Source organism: Trichomonas vaginalis, chromosome IV, assembly GCF_026262505.1.
Source record: "Trichomonas vaginalis G3 chromosome IV, whole genome shotgun sequence".
In the NCBI taxonomy this organism is placed as follows: domain Eukaryota; phylum Parabasalia; order Trichomonadida; family Trichomonadidae; genus Trichomonas; species Trichomonas vaginalis.
Window position 1 is genome coordinate 15,618,649 of NC_067206.1, and position 15,798 is coordinate 15,634,446.

A 15,798-nucleotide genomic window follows, 5' to 3' on the forward strand; every position below is an offset into this window, starting at 1 on the left:
GCCGCTTCAGGTGTACTAGAAGATTTCGCCCGACATGTCTACTCCACCTTCAAGGGAGTAATCAATTTTCAACTCAAGATCCCATATAGAAGAGACGAGATAAGGGATGGAATCATTACATTAGCCGACTTGGTAGCTCCAAAAATACACGTTGAGCTTGACAAGATGGGCTACTATTCGATAACAATTGATGCGGCATCACACGGAAGCCGGCATGGCTTTTTTGTGATGGCTAGCAATCCAGCAAAAATGAAGAACCATATCTTCATTGATACTATGATCGCTGATGGTTGGAATGCCAGGGATTACAATAATTTCTTTGAATGTTTTACCTTCCCAAAGGATTTCCTTTCTGCAATTGTTGCCGATGGATGCCCCGCCCAAGTTAAAGGGCTGTGCCACTGGAGGAGATGCGGAGCACTATATCCGGGTCTTCAAACCGTTTATATCCGATGTGTTGCGCATCTCCTCAACTTAGTGGAGTTAGTATCCCTAAGTGGTGTACTGTGGCACTGCGCGCCTCCGTACGCAACTTAGCGGTTTTGACACTTTACGAAACCGGTAACGTATATTTTACAACACAACCATAACACAACTTAACCTTAAATATTTACAAAACCATCTGACACATAAACAACTTCACTAACGACTTCACTAACGACTTCACTAATGACTTCACTACCGTCCTCACTAAATAAAAAATAACCTTATTTTTATTTTTTTTAAATTTTTTATTTCATTACAAAGACATGTCTGACTACATTTACTATGACTCTTTCCCAGAACGTTTCCGTGAACTATTCAAAACTCAAGTAAAACTGAGAAACATGCATTTTAACAAAGACAGACCCATTGACGATGAAAGAAACCCTGAATATATTACAATCCCTTATGATGCTAAATTTATTGCATACATTCCTTATGGTCGCAGAGGAACGAAAACTATTTCAACAAAGAACAAAAATTATTTCTGGAGCGATGAAGAAAATTGCCTTATCTACATAATTTTAAATAAAGCTACATATTGTACAAAAGAAGGTTGGACTGGATTTGAGCTCTACATATACGACGACGATGGAAACAGACGTTGTGTATACCCATACGATAATATGTACCATTGTTTTCATCAAGCATTAAACGAATACATAGTCAGTAAGGGTCTCATTCCTGTTGAGTAGATATGCTTTATTTTTGTTCTGTCATTTATAAAAAATAAACTTAAAAATTAATGATATCACCACCCTCACACGTATGAAAACATAGCGCAAAAATAAATTTAGGGTAGAAGGGTAGATCTAACCTCATTTCTACCCTCATTTCTAACCTTGTTGAATTCATTGCTTTATAACTCTCTTCCTTGGTTTCTTTTTAGTTGCTTTCTTTACGTCCGTCTCCAACTTGACTATCTTTCTTCTTCGTCCGTAATGATACCAGTTACTTCCACCAGTCAATGGGTCAAATGGTCGTTCATAAGGGTTTCCATACATTCCATAAGGTCCGTATGGATAAACCGCTGGTGGAGAAGAAACATTTTCTTTAGTTCCATCGACTCTATTTAAATGCATTGTTTCACCTTTCATCTGGTCATTAAAGTCTTTTGCGTGTTTTGCAAACTCATCGTCCTTTCCTAAAGCATTTTCTGACTCAGTTGCAACCAAATTGGATGCTTTATTTATGAGCCCTATTTTATTTAATCTTAACTTCTTTGCAACCCAGCCTCCAATCTTCCCTTTATTTGCATCTAATGTCTTCGAAACCCTTCCTCCACTCATTTTATTTACTGCGTCATAAGCTCCAAGTGCTTTTGCTCCAAATGCTAATGCTTTTGTTCCCATTGCGCCTAAAGCTGCCCAAGCTACCATTTACCCCATATTAAAATCATCTCTCTTCAATATTATCTCATAAAAGTTCTCGTTACTGGAGAAAGTCAATGAAACATAAACATTCTCACGGGCTTCGCCCTCACCGCTTTGCGGTCTATCTAACTTCTTTCTTATATCATCTATACGCTTCAAAATGTCTGAACAATTGCTAACATCTTCTACAACAGTTATTTCATCATGAATGACCTTCAAGAACAAGCTCATTTAATATGCTATTAAAATCATCTCAATAATGAGTCCATCCTTTCCGTCTTTGGGTAGCACAACATCTTTCATTGAAGAAGGTTCGACAAGTCTTATGTTAAACTTACTGACAAAGTTTGTTATACTATAATGCTTCGGCGGCGAATACATGTAGTTTGAAAGACATAATATAGATTCTTCAGCAAATTCACTTATACTGGATTTTATAACAATGTTCTCACGAGACCAAATACCACCAATTGACAATCTTGTAAGCAATCCTGCTGAGCCTTCAACTGTAAACGTCGATGGTAACATTCCACGAAGGTCATCTATTGACATCGTTGAGTTACTGTATTTAAATATTTTCTTAAAGCAATCGTCATTATCTAACCATGCAATAGCTTTGAAGTTTTCATTCGAATATACATCTGCTTCATTAAATGTAAAACCTGACTTCTTTGCAGAGATGACTTTAAAATCTATTGAGTTTGTTTCAAAATTATATGCTATGGTAACTTCTGAAGGTAATGGATGCCCTTCCGCAGTCAGTTGTTCTCTCACTACCGTTTGAAGCTTTGTATTAAAAACTTTCATGTCATCTCCTGTGTCTAGGTTCACATACACAGCAACAGGGAAACTATCTTGCTTCTTTGTTTCATCATTATATCTCAAAACATTAAAGTTCTTCAATAATATTGTCCTTCCTGCTGGAATACTTCTAACTTGTCTTATTTCAATAGCTTTCTCACCTCCTACATACTCTACCCAGTGTCTTGGATATTCATAAGTATACTGACTTTCTTGAATTTTGGTTGGTTTCATCATAACGTGTTCATAGTATATCTTTATACTCTTGTCAGTTAGACTCGGTGCTATGTTCTGAATATTTCTGACTTGCATTTTTAATGGAGATAAAATGAAGCATTTAATACATGACGTAGATGAAGACATGAATGAAACTACAGACAAACTTAACTCTTCTCTTATTCTTCCTTTCAGCAAAGATTATGAATTCTGTTCAAATGGTGTGTATTTCTATTGTGGAAAGATGGGTTCAGGTAAGACATTTAACCTCATTCGTCATATACTCATAACAGAGCGTTTAGGAAACGACTCTTACTATGACCAAATCATTATATCAGCAACTTCAGACTCTATGGACTCAACAGCGAAAACATTTATGTCAAAAGTTCAAGCCTCTGTCGTTAAAGTTCCAGACAGTGAACTCATTGAATTTCTTCAACGTTACATTCGACGTAAGAGAAAATATTATGCCATCGTTGAATTTATACAGTCAGGAATGCAAAAGACTTCAGAAGAGATGGAAAGAATTATTGACAAACACCACTTACGTCAGTACTCAGGAGTTTACGATATGAAACGACTTACAAACTACATTCTGTCAAAACTTTCAAAATACCCCTTCAAAAAGTATCCTTCAAACACTCTGCTCGTTTGTGACGACTTCGCCGGAAAAGGTTTAGTGTCAAAACCAGACTCACCATTAGCTAACATCATAACTAAAGTCAGACATTACCATTAACTGTAGCAATACTTATGCAAACATGGCGTTTCTTGCTTTAAACATAAAACGTCTCATAACTGACTTCGTTATCTTTCAAGGTTTCTCACGCTATGATATTGAACTCATTTGGAAACAGTCAGGTATAACATTACCTTTTGAAGAAATTTGGGAAGCATATAAGTCTCTCATCTCTCCTCGTTCATACCTTGAGATTCATATCATGACTAATACCATTAAAGTCAAAAATATTCCATGGGAACGACCAACATTGTTTTAAAGTTTAACCTTCAATTGACTGATGGTAAACAAATTCCATGCATCTCTGTCGCCATTTCTGTTAATATTTTTGCTGTCATTCATATCATCCACTTCCCCATCCGTTAGCTTTTGAGGATATGCGTTAGAATAGCTGTTCTTAAATGAAGGCTTTTCACCTTTGAGAGCATAAACTCTATAACTTTCTGCATACTTTATGTTTGAACCTCCTGAGCCATCATTGACATAAATTTTTATAGGCTTCCACCCTTTGTTCATATTCCTGCTTCTTCCCTTAGCTCTTTTGTTCAGTAGTTCTACATCTTTATACACAGCTCCTGTCTCAGTGAATTCAACAATATTTTCATTCGTTAGCTTTACATTCAAACCCTTGTCGAGTATATTGTTCATTTCATACATATAAAAGGTTTTTATTCTATATGAAATGAGAAGCAAATCCATCTTAGCTGGTGCCGTTAATGTTCCAATTGAACCAACATCAAATGTTGACTCACGAACGACAAACAATATTGTCATAAAGAACTATAGTTCAGAGTGTTTGAAAGAAAAAGAACCAGAACTGAAATCCGTGAATTTAAACACAGCTTCAAACGCTAACGCTACATCAGATGTTAAGTTAGAGTATCCACCACTGGACCAAATTCTTTCAAGAGAAGCCAACGACAACCCTTACACAAATGTTCAAACAAATCCTTCAGATAACGTAGACCATTACCTTCTTCAGTTATACCAAACAATTTTACTCAAAGACGATAAGAAGCTTTTGACAAATCTTATAAGTAAGAACCAAATAATTCTAACAAAGGAGGACCTTGAAAATGTTATCTCACGAATAACAGGGAAACAATGTGTCATTGACTATCTCGACCCTGAAATCGAATGCTGTGGTCAAACTCCAATATTCATGAAAATAGGTAACATCCGCATCATTGAAACACCAGGTACTCCAGGAGTTGAGTTTAAGTATAAATATTCGAACGAGTATACAAAACTATCTACTTACTATAAGCTTTGTTTGAAATATGTTTTAGTAAATTAAAGCAATTTGTAATATCTATCCAAAACTTCTTCAACAGTATCGAACTCATCTTCATAATGCAAACCTAATCTTATTGACTTGGTGCAGTTTTCACTAACACAATATTTTTCTGTTCTCTTGACTGACATAACTAACTCATTTGTTTCATCAAACAGCAACAACCAAAGTTCATGACCTAATACATAACATTCATACTTTATATTTTTAGCTCTGAGTTCTCTTGTAAGCTGTTGCATTTAATATTTTCTAAAAAGTCAACTTCAACAGTCATTCGCACTGGTGCCTTCAGTTCTACAGGCTCTCCTTGAAAGTCAACAAGTCTGAATTGCATGTCTTTCAAATTATGAGGACTAATGCGAACCCATTTACCTAAATGAGTTGCTATGACAGGAACGTTTGGAATGAACATTGAATTTACTTCATAACAGAAGGATTTATATTCTACTGAACCTTTACTATTAACTCCTGAAATACCTGTGACATTAGCTATTTTTGACTCAATGTACAAACAATTGCCATAACATACGTATGGAACAGATTTCATCTCAATCGTTTTGTCAACACTTTTCAAAGGAAATGTCATATGGTATGCTCCCAAAAGAAGTTGTACTCTATGACTCATTCTTGGTATCTTAAACTCTTTCGCATAACTGAACTTCAAAACTCCTGCAATAAGTTTAACATTCATTAAGTTTTCTCCGTTATCCTTGTTTATTGTAGTATTTATGAGAGCATTTAACACTCCAGCTAATGTTTCCATCTTATATTCTACATTATTGTGAAATCTTATTTCGTGCTTCTTTCCATCTATTTCAAGCTCCATGAAATCTGTTTCGTCAGTTATAACGAATGAAGCAATAGTATTAAAGTCAACCATTCTGAATGCAAGTGGCTCATTCTGTAGACCTAAGTTTGTTTGTAGTTTTACTGTCCCGTATTCGTTTGGGTCTGTACTTTGCAAATAGAACAACATTTTATTCTCATTAAAATATGAGTATAGCTGCATATGCGTATGAAGCTGACAGAGCTAAACGTTTATATTTTGGTCAATACTCTCTCACACTTACTGACAAATATATTGTTATCAGTGATGGAAATACCGAGAAATACATAACATGGAAGGACTATGAAAAGTTTGACCCCATTTTAACTCCATGCACTATGCCATTCATTGTAAATGGTGAAGTTGTCATGAAGAACGACACAACAGTATATAAGTCTGTTCATGAAGCGTTAGAATATATGTTGAATTATAATCCCGAAAGATTTGACCCAAGCACTACGCCATGTACAATGCCTTTTATTAAGGATGGTGAAATCGTAAGAGTTCCGGATTCAACGGTTTACACAGCTGTTCAAAACAGTTTACAAAACATTTTAGCGAATATCTTTAATTCAGAAACTACAGAAATAAAATTACCATATATAACAGATGCTAAAGAAATTAAATCAAAAACGACAACATTATTTACGTCACTTAATGATTTAATGACTTATATCATTAATATTCCTGCACCAACTATAGCATTTGATCCAAACTCGACGGTTTGCAGTGTACCTTTCATAAATGACAGTTCATTAATTACTTTAAGGGATTCGACAGTAAATGAATCATTAAAGGCGTCATTAATGAAAATCATTGATTTTAATTCATTCATGAATACATATAATTCATTCATTAATGTTTCATATGCTTCTAAAGAAGGTGAGCCAAAAACTATCGATAAAGCGGTGTATGAAATAAAAGCATCAACGACGAAATTGAATTCGTTAACTTTTGACGGTGATAGTTTCGTTAATGACATAACATCGGGGAAAACAATTTTAACGAAAGAATATTTAAAATCTCATGTTAGTGAGTTCGTTGAAATTGAAAAAGAAGGTGGAATTAAGTTCGATCCACTGAATTTCATTTTCAGCTTAGCGAATGCGGGTGTTAGTTTCGCTGAATGGACAACTATACAGAGTGAAATAAATGCAATATGGACGTTTTTGGGGTCAAAAGCGGGAATGGGTGAGCTTGTAAATGCTGCAAGAACATTAGGTGAAACAGGAAATTTTGTAGATGGTTTTAAAAGACTTGTTTCAAATGTTTTAACAAACACAAAGAAATTATTTAGATATACCGTACATAACGGACGGATTTTCGAACAGATAGCAACAAACCCTCCGGTTATGGCTGCGTTGATGATGGTTAGAGATATAAAACCACGTAACGACGGGAACGAAGAACATGAACAACAGGATACTGGTCGGGTTATTCGAGACATTAAAAACGTGTATCCTGAAGTTATTGATTTATTTAGAGGAGTTAATGATTCAATTTCAAAACATTCTATAACCCTCGATGAAGAGAATAAATTAACAGATTATATATTCGTCATTATTGCAGAATTAATGAAGAGAATAAATGAAAAAGGAATTGGTGATATCATTAATGTCAGCGATGTAATGATGAAAAGAAATTTTGACTCATTATTTACAAAACCGAAAACAGAATATAGTCTTTATGACGTAATTACCGAATTAATGAAAAAGATTAATGATAATAAGAGTTCTGGCGGAAGAGTTGAATTAGAAGTGAATGATGTTAATGAGAAATTAGCCGAAAAAGCAAACAAAAATGAGCTTTTAGCTCTGAGTGATAAAGTCAAGAACCACGTTCATTATATAACTTCAGACGAACAGATTATAACGAACTACCATGGATATTTAACACGAAGTGATGAAGCGAAGACAAAAAATGTTAATGAAAGAAGATATAAATACATTCGTGCTAAAGGTTATGACATAAGCTGTACTGTACAGTATGATGTAGCTAAAGCACCAGAAGCATTTGGTTATACCGGTGAAATTTATGCCTCTACTTTCAATGTTAACGGTGTATTAGTTGAACCAAGATTTACTTTGAGAGTTAAGTCAAAAATAACGTTTGAAGATGCTATTAAAAGTAAAGCTGACAAAGTTGAACTTGAAGCAATGAACAAAGTTTTGAAATCTCATAAACACAACATCTCCGATATAAATGAACTTCAAGCTACATTAGACAGTAAAGCCGACAAGAACCATACACATAAATCCTTCACTACTGTTAGAGCAGACGACATAATATTGAACTATACCCTTGGTTCAAGTGCACCTTTAGAGAATCCAAGTACAAGCGTAAAAGATACACTAAACAATTTAGATAACAGTTGCAGGAATATTGAAGGTCATGCCAGAAACTTTGAAGCACATGAACTACCAGCAATGTTAGATAAGAAAGCCGACAAAACTTATGTAGATGAAAATTATGCAAAGAAGTCGGAAGTAAATGCTGCGCTTAATGGAAAAGCCGATAAAGAGCACGTGCATGAAGAATTTCAAACAATCAAGATTAAAGAAATTAAGGCATGCATCGAAATAGTAACAAAAACAGGAAGAGACGGTGCAACTGTACAAGAACAAAGAATTTATCCTCCTACTTTTCCTAATGGTTTAATAACAAACAATATAAATATTGTAGAAGGCAATAAAACTATAAACGTTAAACATGAACTTCTAACAATGAAGGCCCAGATTCTTGAAACCATATATCCTATAGGCTCTATTTATACGTCAATGAACTCAACAAATCCGGCAAGTGTTTTAGGTTTTGGTACGTGGGAACAGATTGTAGATAAATTCCTCTATTGTGCGAACTCTTCAAAGCAAACAGGTGGTTCGAAGAAAATTACTGAAGCAAACCTTCCACCGCACACTCATACAGGAACTACAAACACAACAGGTAGTCATTCACATTCAATAACAAAAAGAGGTTATACAAATCTTGCAGCAGGTTCGGATAGACAGGAATGCATGCATAGATATGATATTTCAAGTGACCCAGTAGATTCAAGCACAGGTATTTTCTGTGGAACCGCAGGAAATCATTCACACACTTTCACAACAAATCCAACAGGCTCGGGTGCAGATTATATGCCACCATTTGTGACTATATTCGCATGGTACCGCGTTCAATGAACGCGCTTGAGCCTAGAATAAAATCTTTAACTTTACATAAATGAGCTTGAAAGAAGTATTCGAACAACATCCATGGAGGTCATTTAAGAAGTTCAATGAAGCTGCAAAGAGTTGGGGATTTACTAACAGAGCTGAAGTGAAAAGGTTCTTTGACAAAAATGTTGTACATCAAACAAAAATAAACCCTTACGACTACTTTTTACCAATTTACTCCAACACTCCTGACGCATACCAATTTGACACTCTCATTCAAAGCAGAAAAGGAGGACATAACCCATTCCTCATCTTCATTAATGTTAACACTCGTAAAGCATATGCATATCCAATGAAAAATAAAGGAACTCGTGAAGTGTTAAGAGTTTTACAAAAGTTTGTAGCAGAACATAGCCCAAGTACTTTAACATCAGACCAAGACAGTGCATATCTCAGCAATGAAATCACAGATTTTCTCATTAAGCATAACATAACTCACTACACTACTGAAGACCATAACCATAACATACTCGGCATCATAAACCGCTTCATAAGGACTCTCAGAGATTTAAACCAAGAGCGAGACTTTACCGAAGAAACAATAAAACATTTTCTCGAAGTATATAATTCCTCAACACATTCTACAACAGGATATACACCAAATTCAATGACACAACAACAAGAAGAAAAGTATATACAAAAGAAACGAAGTCAAACGCAAAATATCAGAAATTCAACACAATTTACCCTCATTCCTGGTACAAAAGTTCGTGTAGTTCTTGACGACAAACCGTTGACAAAGAAACGTTTAAGGTTAAGTCGAAATTATTATATCGTAGACTCTACGCAAGGTAATGGATATCTTATAAAAGCTGCTGACGACTCCATAGCATTTTACCCTCGTCATAAATTAGTCGAAAGTAGTAATGGCAAACTTGCTGAAACCATTGACGAAGCAAAGCGAGGAGTGGTTATTGAAATACTTGGCTACAACACAAACGATGACACTTATAAAGTAAGATATGAAGGAGGCGTTGAAGATGTTATACCATCTAAGAACTTGAGAGAATCTAAACCAACACATCTGGGTCCATTAGAGCGGGAGTACTGGAAAGACAAAAATATGCCAGAAAGAATAAGAAAATTCTTCTAAACTTTTTCATTAGATGTAAATCAGACATGAATGAGAACAGTCATGATATCATTAATGGTACCATTTATTTTAACATAAAGACGCAAACGGACTCTTTGAGTCCTGAGGTCTTTCAGACCGAAGCGGCGAGGACGAAGTCCATGACCAAAAATAATGTTTAGGGTAGATGGTTAGATCTACCCTCATTTCTACCCTCATTTCTAACCTCATTTTTTGTATTTGACGGGAATTAATTCTTGATTTCAGGGATTTTTTGACGAAGTGCAAATCTTCACTTCGTCAAAAATAACAGTTATCTACCCTCATTTCTACCCTCAGCCGCTAAGCGGCGAGACCCAAAGGTCTTGAATTTTCATGAATTTCCTTAAGATGAAAAAAATAAAGTTAGTTTTATTTTTATTTATTTTTTTATTTTGTATAAAAGATATGATTTCAACAATCGGCACAACAACAATTCAAACAACAGCACCAAATTCGTTAGTCATGAATCCAACATCTATGTTAGTAGAGATGAAAAGCTTTATTCCTTCTTCATATACTTTTGAAACAAAAATCCAGAAGATAAAGCAAGAACTTTTAACAAGTAATTTAGACTGTACCGCACAGGATGAAGAAAATGAAGAATATCTTTATGACATGCAGGACATTATTGACCATTTACCCAAATTGCCTGAAATCCAACAACAAAAGCTCACTATTCATGAATTCGATGAAATAGAAGTGAAACCAACTGACTCAGTAGAAATAAAGAAGTTCATACGTAAAGTAAATTATGAGTTTCTAGGATATCATTGCAACCATAAAGTTATGGACAAAGATTGCGACATGGTATATAAGAACATCTCTGACATATATAAATCCGAAGAATTTAAGACATACGACAACTTTGTTTCATTAGTTGCAGAATGTGTATGGCAGATAAGAGATAAAGATAGAAGAGGTAAGGTATGGAATGAACAGATAAAACCAACTGCTTTTGAGTTAAAGAAAACCATTGACGCCTTAGTTGTTCTAGCAGGTCAAATTTCAATGTATAACGCAAAAATGAATCCACAATGTTCTAAATGTAAAGCAGCAATGAGGAAATATAACTACTCCGTCAAAGAGATAGAACGTATGAGAAACGACTATGCTGACTTAAAGAAAGAAGTAGAGAAACCAGCAGAAGATAAAATGGACATGTTAGCATTTCTGAACAAAAACTATCCAACTGCTGACGATTTCCTATTATCTGACGTCAAGAAGAAGTATAAAAAACCTTCGGCATTGTTAAAACATTCGATGTACTAAAAGAAGAAATAGAAGCTACAAAACTGTTTAGAATCTCACGAATTCATAACGTATATCATGTAAAATGTTTATAAAATAACTGGGGTAGAAATGAGGGTAGAAATGAGGTTAGATCTAACCATCTACCCTAATATATTTTTGCTGAATTCAACACAAAAATAATGAATTTCCTTAAGATAGAAAAAAATAAAGTTAGTTTTATTTTTTTCTAACTTTTTATCTTGTATGTAAGAACAGAAATGTCAGTCGAAGCAAAAACAATTCACTAACAAATATAATGGCGAAACATTCACAAAAGGCATTATAACGGTATTGAAGTCTTACGTAGAGACAAGGATGGTTACATTAATGCAACAAAGATGTGTCAGCAGTTTAGGAAAGACTTTAGAAAGTTGTTGGAAAATAAGTCCTGGGAAGAGTATTATAAGGCATTTTGTGAAGAATATAGCAACCGCCGGAATTCAGACGGTTGTTTTTATACAAAAATTCATGCAGGAATTCCTGATGAAATCAAACAGGTTAGAGGAACGTATGTAGACCAAGACTTATAAACTACTTATAGCAATGTGGGCTTCTCCAAAATATTGCATAGCAGTTGGAAAAATTATGGACCCATAGACAAGAAAGTTCATGAGAAGTTAGATGAAGAAGAACTCGAAGATACAGTAGAGAATGCTAAACCTTGTTCGAACAAGAAGTTGGAAAAATGTGCGCGAAAAACAATTAGAACATGAACGTGAGATATGTTATGATTATAGAGATTCTCCATACGAACTAGACCAATGGAACAAGAAGATTTAAAGAGAGAATTTAGAGAATATGAACTCGCTAAGATAGCATTAGAAGCTGCAGAAAAGAAGTTAAAAGTTTGGGGTCGTTTTGTACAAAAATATTGTGAGTAAATGAACTCATTATTTTTGCTGAATTCAGCACAAAATTCTGAGTAAAATGACATATGGCACGTGTCAAACCGTTGAGTTTTCACATATGTAAACATGAATTTTTAACATTTCTTTAACACAGAAAATAAAGTTAGTTTTATTTTTATTTATTTTTTATTTTGTATGTAAAGACAGTAATGACAACATCAGAGAACACAACAACAGTTATAGTCCATGAAGCTATAAATGAAGAATACGAATACATACAGTATAACAAACAGTTACGTCTCATTCGTTCGGTCAAAGATGACATGTACCAAATGCAAAGTATAATGAATGCTCTTCGTTCTACAAAGCAAGCATATCATTGGTTTGAAAAACCAACAGACAAAAGAACTTTTAGAAGAATTTCCTCATATGATTGCTTCCCTCGGAAAACCGAGAGAAGAGATTCCGTACGAAAATCGCAAGAATTTGGCTCCTGGTTTGAAAGGTTATTATGTTCATAGACTTTTAGTAAACGCTGTAGCAATATTGGGCTTCACCTCGTTATGCTTGTTATATTTTCATGATGTTAGATGAACTATATAAAGCAGAACGTGGAGAGATGGAAAAGAAACTTCAAGCAAAAGATGAAGTCATTGAATCCAAAGACAAAAGCATACAGAAAAGAATACGCGTTCAGTACCAAAAGGAAAGGAAAAGAGTTATAAGTATATGATATATACTGAAGAGTTGGAGAAGAAAAGAAGATAAAGATATGGTTATGTTGCATTTAGTCAGAAGAAACAACAAAAGCTTTTACGACCTTGCTAAAATATATAAATCTGACAGAAACTGGTTCTATCGTGAAAACTTACCGATTTCAATGACACCGAATGAGCAAATAAAGGAAATTGTCAAAAATACTCTTCCTCAAACACACTATGACATCAAAGGTTGCACAATACTTACCTTCAAAGAAGACTTACCATTACTGAAGGAAAAAATAACAGAATATTTCGATAAACTAACTTCAAAGAGGAAGAATAAAGTCACGACAACATTAACGAAGAAGTCACGACAACATTAACGAAGAGAGAATGAGGTGAAAAAAGAGGTGAAAAAACGGAGTGAGATCTCACCTCTTCACCAAAAAATATATTTTTGCTTAAATAACTTCAGGGTCTATTTCTTCAACCATTTCACTTCTTCGTCAATGTCAATAGAAGCTTCTTCAACCTTTGGTAAGAATTTCTGTATAACATCTTTGTTCGTTATTGTCTTCAGAGATGAAGGATAATATTTCACAGATTTTTTTCACCCTTCTTATATTCTTTCTGTTCGGAAAGATTTAAATCAATACTGAAGAAGTCAATATTAGAGTTCTTTATAACAGTATAATGAGTATCTTTGACATTCACGAAGAAACTCTTTTGTTTCAAAACTACTGCTAACTCTTGTGAAGTATAACGTTTGCGGTCAATGACGATAGCTAATGGTCTGACATACTGACCAAACTTAGATTCTTTCACAAACTTCTTGTTAAAGATAACATTAACATTTGAAGCATTATTGAACTCATTCTTGATGGCAGTAGCGAGAGCATTGTATGAAAAGAACTTGCAATCTTGCATGTGTTTCATTAAAATAAAAATATTAAATTATTTTGAAAAATAACTTAAAAAAATCTAATCTAATTTTTTCAAAAAATATTTTTTTATCCGATAGAAAAGATGACAGAAAAATTAACTTTTTACATAGCGCCAGACCCTTCTTGCCCACATCTTTTTAAGCCACAATATATAGACATAGAACTAAATAGAGAAAGCGAAATTCTACAAACAGAAGAAACATATAGAGACCTAGATAACGAAAATGGATATGCGCTATTCTGGTTAGATTGTCCTTATGAAATGTATGAAAAAAAAGGCTTTATATGAAGAATATAGAAATATTGTTATGAAAACGATATAAGACCAAGCTCTAGAGAAAATTCTATGCTGGTATAAAACATCTTTTCGAAGTTCGGAATGGCAAATATAGAAAGAAATAATTTTTCTAATCTAATTTTTCAAAAAATATTTTTTTATTTCCTACTAAGATGTATCGGAAGTTGTCTAAGTTAGAACACTCGGAAATAAAACAACTTCTAACAGAAGCTAACATAGATGTTGCAAAACATTACGCAACAAACAAAAAAGCACTCGCTGACATCCTCAATGACTATAATGGTGCAATAAGTTATGATAGAATTCATGAGTTCATAAAGCGCGCAACGCGGCGAGGACGAAGTCCATGCAAGAGCATTTCCTTTAAATGACGTTGCTATTGACTTATATCATAGACGTTCAGTACCTCATGAAGTAAGAAGAGAAATGTTTGACATAACAAATGCAAACGTTGGTGAAACAAGAAGAAGAGACGACACACTGAAACAACAGAGAAGAGAGATGTTTAAGAGCGCTATAGAACAAGTTCGCAAAGCTAACGATGTCCTTCGTTCAATGACGCAAACCAAAGAAGGTGAGAGATGGTTAAAGAAAGATGAAGAGAATAGGAAGAGGAATGTTAAGACAGGCAATAGACTCATTGACTTTAACATCGAAGCTTTAGATGAACCAAACAGAGACTACTTACACAAACATTTCGGTAAGGTTTTCATGAGACTCTTAGAGAAGATTAAAATAAACTCCCAACAGAGATGGATGGTATGTTATAAACTTGGTGGAAAGTATGAATTTCTACGTTAAACCTCAATAATATTGGAACATTACTACATCAGCTCTTGAAGGAGAACTTTATATCAGAGATAGAAAGCAAATGCTGCAGGTATTGTTGAAATGCACTATGACTTCTTCTTGACAAACATAAAGAATCTTACTGAAATAAAGATGTATGATTTAACAGAATATGAAGGCTTAACGATGTCAGATGTAAAGAAAGGCAAACCAAAAAAGAGACCATATAGAGATGAAAGACACTGACAGAAAGACAGAAAAGATTATTGAACAGACTTAAACAAACAGGAGATAAACAAGATATAGATGACTTCTGGAATGAAATCCTTGGTGAAAAGAAGTTTTATAAGAAGAGAAGCGGTCAGTTCTGGAAGTATCTTTGCACATTACTATAAATCTTGAAACGCTACCAAATCTTCAATGAACTGAACAAAAGAACTGCAACACTTATGACAGAAGATAACTGCTTCGTTTATGCTTGCATTCAGGCTGGAGTAAATGAAGAAACTATTGACCACATGAGAGAAGTCATTCGTGTTAGAGACTTTCCTCAAAGTAAAGTACAAGAAATTTCTGACGCAACAGTATAGCATTTAATGTTACCATTGGTTACTTCAATGACTCAAGACATAATGAAATAAAGAGATACATACCAAAAGAATGTGAAACTGTTCGAACTATTGACTTACTTCTTGTTGAAGACCACTACATGTTAAATGAAAGACTTCCAATGACAACATATTTCATTCGAAACTATAAAGAAATTCTCAAAGCTTGTGGTGGAATGAACATTGAGAAACAGATGAAGATTTATAAAAGAGGAAGATAAATATGTAGTTCGCATGGATAGAACTACACCGCTATGGGATG

At 34.3% G+C, this 15,798-nt stretch overlaps 10 protein-coding genes and 2 pseudogenes across 12 annotated transcripts, besides 2 other annotated features; 8 read left to right on the plus strand and 4 right to left on the minus strand.

The window, feature by feature from the left end:
* Positions 1-481: 481 nt before the first annotated feature.
* Positions 482-749: a terminal%2Cinverted (terminal inverted repeat of Maverick-2 transposon ID:TVAGG3_0100500).
* Positions 482-15,798: part of a mobile genetic element that runs on past the window's edge.
* Positions 750-1,178, plus strand: TVAGG3_0100510 (uncharacterized protein; the record flags this gene model as incomplete). Its single annotated transcript, XM_001287733.2, has 1 exon — positions 750-1,178. The coding sequence occupies one exon, from the start codon at positions 750-752 to the stop codon at positions 1,176-1,178; it is 429 nt and encodes a 142-aa protein (XP_001287734.2).
* TVAGG3_0100520 (protein of unknown function, DUF4107 family) lies at positions 1,335-1,862 on the minus strand (the record flags this gene model as incomplete). Its single annotated transcript, XM_001318383.1, has 1 exon — positions 1,335-1,862. The coding sequence occupies one exon, from the start codon at positions 1,860-1,862 to the stop codon at positions 1,335-1,337; it is 528 nt and encodes a 175-aa protein (XP_001318418.1).
* TVAGG3_0100530 (uncharacterized protein) lies at positions 2,088-2,969 on the minus strand (the record flags this gene model as incomplete). The annotated part of the gene is made up of 1 exon (XM_001318384.1): positions 2,088-2,969. One exon carries the CDS (start codon positions 2,967-2,969, stop codon positions 2,088-2,090), a length of 882 nt encoding a protein of 293 aa, XP_001318419.1.
* On the plus strand, positions 3,019-3,878 carry TVAGG3_0100540 (annotated as a pseudogene). Its single transcript has one exon. A coding segment is annotated over exon 1 (860 nt).
* Positions 4,295-4,909, plus strand: TVAGG3_0100550 (uncharacterized protein; the record flags this gene model as incomplete). Its single annotated transcript, XM_051222774.1, has 1 exon — positions 4,295-4,909. One exon carries the CDS (start codon positions 4,295-4,297, stop codon positions 4,907-4,909), a length of 615 nt encoding a protein of 204 aa, XP_051107760.1.
* Positions 5,106-5,882, minus strand: TVAGG3_0100560 (uncharacterized protein; the record flags this gene model as incomplete). Its single annotated transcript, XM_051222775.1, has 1 exon — positions 5,106-5,882. One exon carries the CDS (start codon positions 5,880-5,882, stop codon positions 5,106-5,108), a length of 777 nt encoding a protein of 258 aa, XP_051107761.1.
* On the plus strand, positions 5,900-6,875 carry TVAGG3_0100570 (organellar and viral DNA polymerase type B; the record flags this gene model as incomplete). The annotated part of the gene is made up of 1 exon (XM_051222776.1): positions 5,900-6,875. A coding segment is annotated over one exon (976 nt), but the record flags the coding sequence as incomplete, so codon positions are not given.
* TVAGG3_0100580 (keratin-associated protein family) lies at positions 7,439-8,065 on the plus strand (the record flags this gene model as incomplete). Its single annotated transcript, XM_051222777.1, has 1 exon — positions 7,439-8,065. A coding segment is annotated over one exon (627 nt), but the record flags the coding sequence as incomplete, so codon positions are not given.
* On the plus strand, positions 8,952-10,037 carry TVAGG3_0100590 (integrase core domain containing protein family; the record flags this gene model as incomplete). The annotated part of the gene is made up of 1 exon (XM_051222778.1): positions 8,952-10,037. The coding sequence occupies one exon, from the start codon at positions 8,952-8,954 to the stop codon at positions 10,035-10,037; it is 1,086 nt and encodes a 361-aa protein (XP_051107764.1).
* On the plus strand, positions 10,386-11,113 carry TVAGG3_0100600 (organellar and viral DNA polymerase type B; the record flags this gene model as incomplete). The annotated part of the gene is made up of 1 exon (XM_051222779.1): positions 10,386-11,113. A coding segment is annotated over one exon (728 nt), but the record flags the coding sequence as incomplete, so codon positions are not given.
* TVAGG3_0100610 lies at positions 12,406-13,197 on the plus strand (annotated as a pseudogene). The gene has a single exon. A coding segment is annotated over exon 1 (792 nt).
* Positions 13,641-13,833, minus strand: TVAGG3_0100620 (uncharacterized protein; the record flags this gene model as incomplete). Its single annotated transcript, XM_051222780.1, has 1 exon — positions 13,641-13,833. A coding segment is annotated over one exon (193 nt), but the record flags the coding sequence as incomplete, so codon positions are not given.